Genomic DNA, 15,501 nt, shown 5'->3' on the forward strand with positions numbered 1-15,501 from the left:
GAACCTGGAAACATCAAGAGCCTATAGCTTTCAAAGAAACACAATACATGAGAGACAAACTGAGGCGTTTTGCATAGCTAATTGAATAATATCTAATGCTAGTACTTGCCAACAGAGTGATTATCACTAACGTTTTTTTATTTGGATTAGCAGTTTTCAGTAGTTTTTAGTAGTTAACAGCTAAAGTTTTAAAATATAACAATATTATGCTTTTAGTGAATTAGTTTTATACATTTAAAAGAGAAAAAAGCGAAAAAGTAATTAGAATATATGTATTATTTATACAAAAGATGTCCACAATTAAGGTACAATAAAATAAATATTTCTGTTTCTAAAATAAATCATGAATTAGTAATTAAAGGATTAGTTCACATTCACAAAGCAGCACAGCCACAAAAACATCTTCTGTCACAGGAAAGTGCCAAAAGATAAGATGAAATAAGTAGAGTTAGATAAGACACTTGTTCTTATCATGATGATTTAGTCACACGCACACACACCCACACACACACACACACACACACACATTTATATATGCTTTTCATTGTCTAAATTAATAACAAGTCTACAGATGTTCTTAGGATGAGAAGGCACTGGATTCTTTTTTAATCAGTCTGAATGGAAAAGCTTTGTGAATTCAGGGGGAGAGAATACCTCTTTGATTTTCAAGGTTTTGGTCCTTGAATGTACAAGTCATGATTTCAGTGTCTTTGAAGATTTAAAGACGTTTAAGAACAAAAGTGAAAAAAGGTGTGAAACTCCCCCCCCCACACACACGCATAAAAAAATGGTAAATTTATACATATATCAATGTGCTGGTGTGCTCATATATCAACTCTCCTTTCATAACATTCAGTTTCATAAGCGTTCGGTCTACCTATGAAAACAGATAGGATCTGATTTTTATATTTTTTTTTTATTTATGATTTCTGAACAGAAATAGAAGTCAACTCTTAAACTTTTGAATTGATTTGTTCTTCTTGCCTGATGCGGCGTTTAACAATGGAGGAAAACTACAGCCAAAATGTAGGTGATGGAAAATAGCATTCAAACAAAAGCTCTGCACGCACACCTGTGTGCACACACACACACATACACGTGTGTGTAGATACACACGCAGACACACACAGGGACTGAACGGGTGACCACAGCGCAGAACAGTCTCGCAGCTGGTGAAGCGTTCATTGGCAGTATATTCAAAAAGTGTGTGTGTATGCAGTGAGAATCTAGTGCAATGTTGCAAAATGCCTCACGGTGCATGTTTTCTTAATGTGTGTATAAAACCAAAAAGTGCATTCGATAAAATCCACACATTTTTTTTTCCGGTTCCGTTCATCGGCTGTAGAGAAGAACAGCTATCCTGGAAGGTCTTTCTGCTCATACCTTCATCTCTGACTCAACGTGACCGAAGCTTTGCTTCTCTGCCTAATACGGAATAAAAACCAGGAACGTTTAGGCCTTTTTATGCAGCAGAACAACAGTAAACGGTCCACATAAAGTACAGATAAACTCTGATTCTGCTCTTAAATAATGTGAATTTTAATAACATTGAAATCTTTTTTAACATTAGTTTTTAATAAAATAAAAATAAATTAAAATAAATGAATAAAACATTAATATTAAGGACTGTCTTCAAAAGTCTTAAAGGGATAGTTCACCCAAAAATGAAAATTCTGTCATCATTTACTCACCCTCAAGTTGCTCCAAACCTGTATGAGTTTCTTTCATCTGCTGAACACAAAGGAAGATATTTTAAAGAATGTCTGTAAACAAAAAGTTGATGGGCCCCATTGATTTCCGTAGTATTTTTTATATATTTTTTTTTCCATACAATGGAAGTCAATGGGGCCCATCAACTGTTTGGTTACCCATATTCTTCAAAATATCTTCTGAACAACTTGAGAGTGAGTAAATGGTTTCAGAACTTTCATTTTTGGGTGAACTATCACTTTAAGATCAATTCACACTGCACCAACAGACGTTTATTGTACGTCACTTCTCAGACATTCCATGACCCAACATATGGTGATTTAAAGTGTGCAATCGGCGAAAACAAGCTCCAACAGACACCGACAGGGGTAACACACTGATCCGACAAAACCCGACAAAGTGTCTGTTTCTATCGGTCTGTGCGGTTTGTACTGACCTTTAAGATGTTCAACCATATCGGAAGGACATTTTTGGTACACAAAAACATGCCCTAGCGGTTTGGACATGCATACTTATTCCTTAGAGTTACTATTTTGCACATTTTAAAATAATAGTAAATTAAGTAATACATGGGAAGTATGCAGTGACAAAATGATCTTTTATTTTAGTTTCTTGCCTATAGATTACAGCTTCGCACACTTTTCATTCTCTCCAACTAACTTGATAAGGTTCATCCTGGGATGTTTTCACAACAGTATTTGTTCTGCTATTAAAATGTGAAATTCCTATTGTAAAGAAATTGAGAAATATTTTAAATCTGCCTATACACTCTCAGAAAAAAGATCACGAGAAACAAATTCATTTATGTGTGCCTAAAAACTGGTAGAGTACGCAGGTACACAATAGGAAATCAATTTTTGAATGCAAATCAATGCAAGAGGTGAGTTATAAACCACTCTCAGTTGTGGTTGGAGTCCTGAATTCTTTTACAGTATCTTAACGACATTGTCAATCATGCAAAAAACTGCTTTCAGCAGGGTTCTGGACAACAGGGAGAGCTTCGGTGCAAATCTGCGTCAGATAATGCAAGGTGATAAAGAAACAGAGCAGCTGACTTCAGCAGGTCCTGCTTGAATTGTAGCAATTTTGATGAGCAGATATTTAACCACATACGTGGTGTGGGCTGCTACGGAAAATTCAGTTTTAGGGGACTGTACAAAAATGCTTGCTTGAGAGTCATTTCTGAACGATGTCCACAACCACAAGCCTCACAAACGAACATCATCTGACACTGTTGGGGTCCTCCATTTTGTCTGTGTGGGTTTCAGGATAAAGTAAACAAAAATAGAGGCAGAATTAACGATCGCCTTTATCGCTTTAGCAGTTACTTCTCGTTTATTTTGAAGGCCTTGCAACAAAAATGGCAGAGAGGATGTTGTATTCAGACTGAAAGGGAGATCTTATCTTGCAGTGTTCGTTTCATTAAGGAGATAACCTGCACATTAAACCTTTTATCTGTAGGCTTGGCTCTTCATCATATCTACAACTGTGGTTCTAATCATAACAGCCACAAAGCACAAGATAAGCTAATAATCAATTCATCTGGCCATTAAATAATATTGTGGCTTCTTCTGCTAGGTTCTTGACTAACTGATTACCTATCAGGAATAACTATCACTGCCTCTACCTTTGATTTCTTGGATCTGCATAAATTTAAAGTTCATATTTGTCCTAAATAAAAAAAAAAAAAAAAAAAAATCTTATCTTTGTTGAAAAGCATTGCCCTACATACATTTATGATAAATTCAGGACAATTTCGCTTAATTGAGCGAACTGCAACATTAGCTGTTTTCGTATGACTGAATTTGTTTCATTTATCTGTAAACAGAAAAGGTTCTGTTATTTCAAATATTACTTATCATTTAGGACTTTGTTCAGATTACAGTACAGAGTTAAATCTGCTTTAAAAAGGTTACTTTCCACATCAATTTCTAATACGATAATTCAGTTTTCGTGTCAAACCAGAATTAAAACTAAACTGAATTTAAACTAAAATGTTGTGCTTTAGGCTCAAAAGTAAATTGTGGAAATGGTGGCATATTTGATGTTGAATGTGTGAAAATCCCTATTACTAAACTCAGTGAGCAAAGTGTAGTCACACACCCACGCTGGACTACTTCACACACACACACCCAACCGTCTACAAGCTACTGTTAAAGCCATTAATAATTACATAAGATAAACCAAACAAAAAGCAAGTATGAAAAATAAAATTAAGAACGAAAGAGGCCGCATGGCAAATTTCTATTAGTAAAAAGTTAATTAAACTTTCTGACAAGCTTTCCTGCACACACATTATATCAAGTCAATCAGATTACGTTAAGCACATTTTAAACCATAAAGGCACAAACACTCTTAAAAAAAACTGATTATTATATATATAATTTTTATCAAGTCCAACACCAAAGGCATTTTGAATTACAAATCAAAATCCTGATCTCAAAATCAGAGCACATTAGACCTACACTGCTTTCCTGCAAAATCCTGTACATCATCCCACTCCATCCTTCAAAAGGTCCATGATGAGAATCATCCATCTCTGACTCAAATGGTTCAAGAGCAAACTAAAGTCTCGGACCTTTCATCTACCTGCTAATATGGCGGACCGAGTCTCGTACAACTACAAACAACAGAGTGAAACTCCTAAAAAGGTCAATCTCATCTGAAACACTGAAAGGATATATAATCACTATAATCAAAACTAGGTTCTGATGAGTGAAACGAAAGCGCAATATGGATGCAAAGTGTTTCGAAACTTTGCAATATAAGCCGCACTAACAAAAATGAAAACCAAAGCGCACAAAGTCATGAGGATGAATCCAATGTGATGTAAACAAGCATTTGTCCCACACCTACACAAACATCGGCAAAAAATACATACTTACTAGGCCAGACGCAAAACACAAATGCTTACCTCGCATCATCTTCACAGCATGTGTGAACTGCTGTCTTTTTCTCGTGAAGATACGTCTAAATCACTCAATATGGTTGAGAGCTCTGTCTTACACTGTTAATCAAACTTCTGAACAGGTGATGCTGTCACGGTGTGGGAGATGACAGAGAGATTAGGTGGTTTTCTTTCGGTAGGTGACAGAGAGTGTGAGCATTTGTGTGTGTTTCTATCTGAGAGTGACAAAGAGGGAGAGGGCCTGTCCCTTTCAATCTGTAGATAGGTACACCTCTCTCTCTCTCTCTCTCTCTCTCTTGCGCATGATGTGTCTACCAAAGGACTTCATGTGCTGTTTCTCTGTCCGTCTATAGTTGGACTCTACTTTCTCTTTCTCTTTCCATTCAGCGTTGAGCAGCTTTTCTGCGGTGCATCATTCTTCCTGAAATCCTGAATTCCTCACTCTATCCCTCTCACCTATCATTGCACACTGTAAAGAAAAAAACTCATTATATTTTGTTTATTTTTTTGTTTTGTTTTACTTATTTACCAAAAGTTGAGATAACTTTTTAAAGTCACCATGAAATCAAAAATAGACAATTCTTGTTTTTTTTTTTTTTTTTTATGGAATATTGCAGTATTTATTATAAATTATTTATCAGTGCACATCATATTTTATAAAAATTAATGTGCCCTCATAATCTTTAATCAAATTACCTTTTGGCTATTATATTTAAAGGCAAAATATGTACATTTTCGCCACTAGAGGTCGCCTATTCAAAACAAAGATGTAGCTTGTCGATTGAATGCGGAATCATGGGTGTTGTCGTCTTCACCTCACAGCCGGTGGAAAAGAATCGGGATGGGACTTGGGCAGAATGAGGGCATGGATGAGATTATTAACGTTACTGTAGTATGAAGGAGAGCAGGGCCGAGGGCTGTGTGTTCAGAAACAAGGCCGCTGGAGCGATTGCTAATGAGAGACGAGCACGATACACGGCTTGAGAGCAGCGGAGCTTTTATTATGCCGCAGTCGTCGCTTCCTCTTCTTCCAGTCAAGCGTATGTGGGGTAAAGCAGCGCTGTTTATCATATTAGATACATTTGTGTGTGTTAAAAATGATGTTATAACGTTACTCTGTGTGTTCACTCGGCGGCTGCTATGACACACTTGTTGCACACTGCAGTAAGCTAGATCGATTATCATATAAGAGCTCGATCAATGTCATATTAACTCTTTCCTCGCCAACATTTTTGAAATACTTTGCCAGCCACCGCCAGCGTCTTTGATAACTTTCACAAAACGTTCAGGGCCCCCAGAATATTTTGTTGTACGAATATCTGAACATGCAATACATCAAAATAAAGAACAGAGCCTCTACTTTAAAAAAAAAAAAAAAAAAAAAAATCAGTTTTATTCTAGCTTCAAGCATCCTGTTTTTATTAATACATGAATGTAGGTAAGTTTCATAAAAAAAACAACATTTTGAGCAAAAAGCTCAGAAAATCGCGTTTTTATCAAACACTACATATGGATCATATTCAGTACGATTATCAGAGCGTAGATGCAGTAGATCGCTTCCATCAACACCCCCAAAGCTTCACAGTCCTATCCACTTCCTGGATTAGCATTTCCCTCTGTAACATTAGGCAGTTTTCATTTATATGCTGTTTATTGTTGATTATCGCATTATTTTTCATATGCATCTGCTTACATATTAGATCGCTTATTTCTGCATCTCCCTCGTCTGTGTTTTCGTTCGGGAGATTCTCTACTCGTTCAGAAGATGTGTAATAGCGCCCCCGAGTGTATAACAGTGAAAACATGGAAACCCGGAAAATGTGTTTGGCAGGGAAAGAGTTAATAAATTGTAAACAAATTGCTGTATTACTGTTACTACAAATAAAGCTGCATCTGATTATGCTATGTTAGCCACTTGACAAAATAGTGTTTTTCTCTGAGGCATGGTAAATCATGGTACTCACAAAAAAATCTAGAAAACTAGATTCAAACAATAAGACTAAATGTGTTGAGCTATATAACAATGATTAGTTTTCTGTCTATAATTGTATCCAAACAGTTGTTCCCTTGTCTAATAAAACATGTATTATATTAAAACGTGTTTGGTTTTTCCATAGTTTTTTTATCAAATAAAACCAGAAATCGAGGGTAACACAGGTATGACGTCACTGATAGGTGATGCACAGTCCGTGTTCTGGTTAAAATTGATTATTTCTCTGGAATTAAACATTCTTGGAAACATCTAGGATAAAGCACACTAGTCACCAAAATATATAACACCGTGTTAGTGGTTTCTGGATATTTTAATCCAAAAATCGTACATATTGTGCCTTTAGTGAGGAACTGTTCAGAGAGGATGTGAGGCTGGTCTGATAGGCGGTAGAAAGTATTGGTGTAAACAACCTGGTTAAGAATGTCATGTGATATTGTCGCCACAGCGTACGGCAGAGTGTTGTTATTGCTTGTCATTATGAATCATGGTCCAACCACGCTATGAGTGTTTTCTAATCCTCCTACAGTTATACTCTAATAAACCCAGTACACTAATATGATAAGAAACACACTCAGTTTTTCCTTTTAGGGTTTTCAAACTTTTTAAACAGTCAAACTGACTAACAAACAATCAAAAAAGACTTTGATAATATGTTCTGGAAGTTTAGTGGATGCATTATTTGAATGCAAAAACAAAACTTTAAAGGACCGAGAGAAAGAAAAAAAGAGCGAAAGACAAAGATGAGAGATACTTACACAATGCCTGTAATCAAACACAAAGGCGGGAAGAGTTTTAAACAGCATCTTTTCACCAAAATACTCTCAGATCTTATCTTGATTCAGATGGTGCACACGCCCATAGCTACGCGCACCTGTGCGTGTGTGTCTACGGTAGCTTTGCTCATGTTTAAACATACAGCTTTTGTGGCTGAAGTAAAAATATATGTGGATACAGGTGCTTTGTGTGTGTGTGTGTTTCACAGGTGTAATTATGCACCGCTTTGCTACACTGATACATGGCCCCCTCCCTATAACCACAATGGAGGGGTTCTCTGATATGCAAAAAACAACATGCATAGGGGGTGAAACATGCCATTTCTCAAAGCATGCACGCACACACACACACACACACACACACACACACACACACACACACACAAACGCACACAAATACACGCAAAGAAACTACTACTGTGTTGTACTATACAACATACTTGCACAGCTATACTAACTGAATAGACAGTGTATGTCTGATAAATGTTTGAGATTCTCAGTTGTACTTACTCAGATGGGATTTCTTGTGCACTGAATTTCCTAAAGAGGGACACAAATAATAATTAGTTAGTGGGCGCTTTCCACAAACAGGGCACACTTGGGTGTTGCATTACTTTTAAACATTAGAGGCAATAAATATTTTTAATATATATATATATATATATATTAAATATGTTAAATATAAAATCCAACATAACAGTAAAGTACCATGAAAAGCAACTAGTTGTAAACACAGCCTGTGCTCCCCCTTGAAATATTGATTTCAGCCTCAGGATAATTGTAATCATACCGCAATGTAATTATTTTGACACCACCTGTTGAATTGATTTGAAGTAAATTCTATTAAATTTTAATTTCATTTTAATTACCAACAATGTACTATTGAGCTGTCCTTATTTTTTAATAGAATTTTTATTGTCATTGTTCATTTTATTGTCAATGTGTCCTTAAGTCGTTGCATTTGTCAAGCTCAGCCTTTAAATTAAGTTTTTGAAAGAAAAATGATCAAATATTTTTCCTTAATTTAAACAAAATAAAAATTATCAATAACTACAAACCTACATTTAATCACAAACAAGTAAAAATACCCATTCTGGTGTATTTTCCTTAATTTAATTTAAGTAATTTTTTAGTATAAATTTTCTTTATTTTTTGTGTTTATGTAATGTTTATTGCTAGAAAATAACAAATCATACAAAGCAGAGTTTTAAACTTTATTATATGTATTAACAGGATTGCAAAAATTGAATTCTTGGATGAAAATGTATAGAAAATGAAACAGATGTATTTAGTTTATTTAATTTTTAGTTTTAAGTTAAAGAAGTGAATCAACATCTTTTCACTAAATATTTGTTGAAAAACAAACAACATTTTTAAGGAGTATTAAGTCCTAGGCCCCTATTCATGGAAAGTACAGTGTTATTCACACACCTACACACACTAAACAACTAAAACTCTAAAACACATGCATGTATACACCAACACATGCACACAAACACAAAAGTATGCTTTTATTGGAGTAAAAAGCACAAACAAACATAATCTTTCACATGAAAAGGCCCCTCAACCCCCATCCCTGCCCACACATGAGCACAAACAGCAATCTCCGTTGTCTGACGTTTGACCACACTTTGAGAAAGTTCAGATTTGATGCTGTGTTGGCCGTTTCCGATGGGTATTTTTAGCAGTGTGTCTGTCTGAAGACACAGTGGAGGTACGATAAGCATCGCAGGGAAGAACACTTGGCCTCCCTCTCTCTTACTTTCTCTGTCTGTCTCTCACTCCGGTTGTCTCTCTCACTCTCTCTCCCTCTTTGAAGGGCTTTGTGGCTTTTTGAAAAAGTCACTTTTGCTTATGTAGCGGAACACACACAAATAGGTGCGTGGCGACTTGCAGACGCACTCGGAAACAAAGACTCTCAAAGCAGGTATTTCACAACTCCGTCTCACGGTTTGCCTAATAGCAAAAAAAATGACCAGTGCTGTTTTTGGAGTTTTTGGTCAATACGATGCACAATTCTGCTGATTTTCTCAAATTCAACAAGAATGTACGTGTTTTCGAGTGTGTGTAGGTTTATACGCGCAAAACAACAGCGAGGTTCGTTGTTTGATCACAGATTAAAGGATTCTCTGTAGTACCTGAATCATCAGGGTGATATAAGGCACCTTAGTAACAGATCTAAATGCAGTTGGATAACACAGCCAAGCCCCGATTACACTGCTTATCACTCCATTTTGGCCAACTTGAACAGTTACTTGACCACACCGCTGATCCAGGACCAGAGAGAGAAAGAAAGAGAGAGATTTTGACTGCTTGAGGGGAAGAAAACAACAACAACAACAATTGTCACTATGTATAACCTATTTTGCATGATTGTTCAAATGAATTTTAATATGTATACACCTATCTTCAGATTATCAAATGAAGTCATTAAAACAACAAAGTCTGGACACACTGAAAAACATACAGATAGAGCAAACCAACATTTAGGCCTCTGTTATCAGTGCTGACATAAACTTATCATCAGTCTTGCTTGCACTGAACAGCACTTGTCAGGTGACAGCTATAGTATAACTCCTCTCCTACACATTTAATGAGGCTGAAATGGAACAAAATGGAACAAAAATGAATTTAACCAAGATGTTTGTTCACTTGTCAACAGTATTTTATTTTTAAAAACATTATTTTTAACTATCCTCAAGTCACATTTTATCATTGCAGTCCAGTGTTTTTCATATGATTTCACCAAGCTATGAAGACATTGAAGGCATTAAAAAGGTACAAGAGTCAATATTCCCTGAACTAAGCCATTGTGCCATTGTGTTCATGCTGTCAACCGACATGACAGTATATATCGTGACCATGGTAAACGGTCTACCGTTAGAGATTTTACTTTATTGTTTATTTCGCAGTACGTAAATATATCCGCGTAGCACAGTATTACTTAAAGTTATACATGTAAGAGTGATAAAGAAACATGCTTGAATAAGAAAATAAAAAGAGTGGGACGTGCTTGATGTTGGTTCTCGCACTGACTGATATAAACCCGAAGCGCGCACACAGAAATCCGCCTCTCTCAGACAGCATGCGATCACAAATTCAGTTCTCTTTCGCGTCTTAACGCGCTTGAATGGTCAGATAGATGAACAATAATGTCAAAATGCCCGCCTTGTGGAATATTCATGTAAACATAGTTGGTCATGTCTTAAATTAACGTAAAAGAAAACCGGATATGTGTATTTTGTCTTAAAGGGACAGCAGCATGATAAACTGCTGTCTGTCTCATTAATGTTAATCAAACAACAAAAGACAAAGAGAAAATCACTCACTGCTCTTGAATGAATCACTTTCGTATCTTTAATAAGAACCAGTTCACATGTGATTCATAGTGTTTTAGTTATACACTTGATTATTCAGTTTCTGAAGTATTTGAAGTACATGTTAAATAAACCTACTGTAGCTGAAAAAACGTAAAGTTTATTTAATTTGTATCTTTGTGCTATTGTTTTTGTCCTACTGTTTGTAATTTGCTTCTTTGTTCTTATTTTTAAAGGGTTAGTTCACCCAAAAATGAAAATTCTATCATTAATTACTCACCCTCATGTCATCCCAAACCCGTAAGACCTTCGTTGATCTTCGGAACACAAATTAAGATATTTTTGATGAAATCCGAGGATAGCTGATCCACACATGCAGCAACGACATTGCACCTTTTGAGGTCCAGAAAGGTACTAAAGACATCATTAAAACAGTCGACGTGACTGCAGTGGTTCAACCTTAATATTATGAAGCGACGAGAATACTTTTTGTGCGCAAAAACAAAACTGTCCTGTCATACTGCTACGCTATTTTCGCTGCAGAGCTTCAGTGTTTATGTGTGAACGCGGGCACAGCCATACGCACAGGAGCATTTGAAAGCAGCACCTATCAGTGGGTAACAAACTGGTTTTCTGTACTTTTGGTACTTCAAAAAGGCTGGTACTGAAGAATCAGTACTTTTAACAACACTAGCTCTGGCAAAAGCTCCCCATCCAACATTAATATGGATTAAGAAATTTCTGTGTCAACATACAGTGTGAGCCTCTATTGCCTAAAGAGTAAATGGCTGAAAACAAAGAAATAAATGGTCAGTCATTCTTGGCTACATTGAGCATGTGATGTATGTCCTTGTATCTATATAGAGCTTTTCTTCTACTTCCACTCAAAGCACAAGTTGTGGGAATCACTTCAACCACCAGGATGATGCAATGGCACCCATAATGCCCAGGAACAGCCATAGTGTCCCCATTGCTATACTGGGACAATAGGACCCATGCAGACCGCAGGGCACCTGATGACTTCTCTAACACCCTGCAATCTGTATCTAGGCTGCATCTCATTTCACTTCCAAGTTTCCTATGACATGAATCAGTATACTATGAAACAAATTTAGCCATTAGCAAGGGCCTTGATCATCGCTTTATGTCACCACAGCTGATCATCATTCGTTTTGTTTATTGTGCATTTTCCTTGAAGCGGTTACAAAAAGTTCATCAATATGCACTTGTTCTACATTTCTGATGACTTTATAATATAGACTGAAAAAGACATTAAAAAGTTTCTGAAAAATGACTGGCGACATTTTAGAGCACTAAAATTTAGAACTCCCTGTGCAGTGAAACGGGTACTATCCAGGTACTAACCAGACTTAACCCTGCTTAGCTTCAATGGGTAACCAGTCAAGAGCTGCAGGGTGATAAGCTTCTGGAAACATGAACCGTGAGGTGGCAGTTGTCCTCTATTGTTCCAAAACAAGAAGTCACTGAGGACCCCTGCTGCTATACAAGAGAAATCAACAAACCAGTCAACAACATCCTATAAAAAGGAAAAACTGACCCATCCTGAGAAACTCAACAAGCTTTTAAAAAGTACTTTGAACACAACTGTCTGAATTAAAATGAATGTACATGAATAACTGTAAAGAAACAACACAGGACATCAAAGTTTTTTCAGTTTTCAGTTGACAACTATTGACATTATCATGAGTCTCAAGATTTGCCTCATCTGTAGATTCATAAACCGCTATAAGGTAACACATGCCATATTGACGATGACTGTCATTACTTTGTGGTTTCCTTTTGTGTCGCACCCATCTCTTCCTCTGTTCAGTCTTTAAAGTTCTTTCTCACTCCCACCTGTATAAAATCTCCCTCATGTTTAGTCAAATGTCACACTCTGCCTACGTAATCAATGTATTTAAATATTTGCTTGGGAAGAAACTGTAAAAGAGTGTTGCAATGTATGTGAAAGCAAGTAATCTGTGTAGTAGGGTAGTGGACGTAAGCTTCTGGATCTCAAATTAGCCAATCGGCTTCTGGAAATAGATCAGGAATCCAAAGACACTCACTAAACACTAATCTTTCCTTTAATCCAGATTATGTCCATTCTTACCACACACAGAGGTATTTACAGTATTTCTGGCAAGGTTATGTTAAGGTAAGATAGAGAAAAAGAGACAGATAGTGAGAAAGAGAAAGTCTGAGAGAGAGAAAAACTGAGAAAACATTGAATGAGAAATGAGTCTTAGTGTTAGTATTACAGAGCCATCTAAGCGGTAGACATCAGAAGAGTCTTTCTGCAATCAGGAGCGGAAAATTGTGAATATGATGTTTTTTTTTTTTTTCATTCACATTCACATTAAGAGGACTCTGGGTGGTTAAACCTTCAGTAATAACGTTTACACACATGGCCTAATTCTGATGAAAGCAGAGTGCTTTGCTTTCTCATCAGACTTGGCAGTTATTAAAACATTCGGGTCATTGGCGAATAAGGTTTTTTAAAGTGTAAAAAAAAAAAAAAAAAAAAAAAAAACCTAATGGAGATACAATTAATTTTGAAGTTTTATTAAGTGTTAACAATGAGATTATGTGGTTTTTATAATCAATTAACACTGTTTTTGTCATTTTTTACAAGATGGACAAAATTTGTCACCAAAAAAGTCATTCAGTTTAACCAAAATTTCGGTTTTACTGAATGACAATATTTTCAAACAATGCTAACAGGCTGATATCTAGCTAGCTAGCTAGTTAGATTGCTAGCTAGCTAGCTAGCAAAAGGACAATCAAACATTTTATATTTACTACAAGTTTGTTAAAATATTACAACATTTTCCATGTTTTATAGCGGTTGTACCAAATGACCTGATGTTTCGGGACATGCGTATGAATGAGAAAGTGAAAACATGAACTTTTCAAATAGTTACGAGAGAGTTAGTAACTTTGCTTCACAACCATGTTTTCCTTTGCAGGTGCCTGAATGATGTCACATCCTGTCACATGATATTGAACGCATGACTTGATCCAAAATAGTCCCTTTATATTGGTTACTCCAAATGACATCAATGAAATTCTTTTTTCCGGACAGTCTTTCTCATAACAAAGCCAGAATAAAAATAATATTCTGTTTTGTTATTATTTTTTAATTCTGGCATAATCATGCCAGAATAAAAAAATATATACATTTAAGATATTTTAATCAGTAATTAAATGGCTGTATTGGCCTTTGGACGGTTAAACCGAATGACCTTTTGACACTTCAAAATCTTTAAAATACCTTAAATATATATAAATATATATATAGCAAAATATAATTAAAACCTTTTGGATTCAATAAAAGTGATCTAGTTGTACTACCTTACATACTTTGGACGTCATATCTTTGTTTTTTATTATTATTAAGGCCTTTGGACAAAAAAAAAAAAATGACCCGTCACGTCATTGACCCAAATAACAAAGAAAATGTCAGAGGATCAATAAAATTATTGTTTGATGACTCTACTGTGTATAGAGGACAGATTCAAAAATCACGAAGTCAAAGAGATTTGTCAGTATGGTCCACAATCTTAAATATATAAAGATTTATATTAGAACCTAAAACCAAGGCATTTACAATCTGATGCTGTAGAACATTTAAAAGCCATTAAGATCTATTTATTGACTAGTCCTTTAGAAAATCATTTACAGGTCGAGTGGTAAAGGAATGTTTTGAGTAGGGATGCACTGATTGATATGATTTTAACAAACAACTATTGGCCGATTCCAATACCGATTTGTCTCTTGGGGCCAGATTTACTAAACGGGGCGAATTAGCGTGAGAGCGCAATTCCACAAATGTGCTAATGGGAGTGGCAAGTTTTGCACGTGATCTACTGCTGACACGCAAATTAAAGAACACAGACGCAGCCAAATCATTTACATAATGACCAACACAATCTACCAAGAGCAGTGCAAATTAGCATTGGGTCGCATATAAGCAAAGCTGAAGCTCATCAGGTGCAGGTCGACACAGGCGCAACTTGTTACATACGGATAATAATATACAGATATATTATACGGATAACGTCTTCCTCTGGCATTTTAAGAAATGAATACGAGTAGAAAATATTTTCTCCCTTCTACCACACACTCTCTGTTCTCTGTGGTGTCTCCTCCTAGCAGCAACAATTGCAGCCATGTTGCAAAATGGGTTGGGACATGCTTTTTTTTGGCGTTAAATAATGGCACAAATACCAGTAAAGTGACGAGCACAAACATTAGTAAATTGCGTTGCGTGATTCATTTTAATACTCTCCTCCCATAAATTTTGCGTCTGAAAGGGAAACTCCTACAAATGCAATAAGGTCAGCAGCAAAAACAACTCAGTCCACACCTTTTCAGCGTTAATTTTGCACTGCGTGTCTTTAGTAAATCCTGACAGTAGACAGTGAAGAGTGTTTGCGCTGGCGCAAGCTGTTAGTAAATCTAGCCCTATCTCTCTTATTTGAACTTCTGTTAATAAAATAGATTAGTATTTTGATCATGTTTTAAATGAGCAAAGTTTAAAAACACATGCATTAAGGTATACTAGCTAGTTTATTGCTGTATCATAAAATAATTTCTATTGAACATGGATTGGATCTATTTAACATTCAACAGGCCAATATAAATACATAAATACAACAGAACAAAGATGCATATAAATAATGCTTTTCAGGTAGGTCTAACAGGTTTTCAGTTTAGTTTTCAGGTGCATAAATAAAGTAATCAAATGTAAAATATATTTTTCATCTTCATCATCTATACACTTCATATACGTTAATC

The 15,501-nt window shown here is 35.9% G+C and overlaps 1 protein-coding gene across 4 annotated transcripts in view; it reads right to left on the reverse strand.

Annotated features, from left to right (window-relative positions):
- rorc (RAR-related orphan receptor C) overlaps positions 1 to 15,501 on the reverse strand; it is a 41,882-nt gene that overhangs the window by 20,330 nt on the left and 6,051 nt on the right. For 2 of the 4 annotated variants that reach the window (XM_051866427.1, XM_051866428.1), the window contains exon 2: positions 7,895 to 7,924. The exons of 1 other annotated variant lie outside the window; for it this stretch is intronic. In XM_051866427.1, coding sequence (XP_051722387.1) covers positions 7,895 to 7,924 — 30 coding nt within the window. Of the gene's footprint in view, positions 1 to 4,624; positions 4,882 to 7,894; positions 7,925 to 15,501 lie in introns of those variants that run through there. One more of the 4 variants, XM_051866430.1, reaches the window with a different exon arrangement.

Source organism: Ctenopharyngodon idella, chromosome 16 (assembly GCF_019924925.1).
Source record: "Ctenopharyngodon idella isolate HZGC_01 chromosome 16, HZGC01, whole genome shotgun sequence".
Classification (NCBI taxonomy): domain Eukaryota; kingdom Metazoa; phylum Chordata; class Actinopteri; order Cypriniformes; family Xenocyprididae; genus Ctenopharyngodon; species Ctenopharyngodon idella.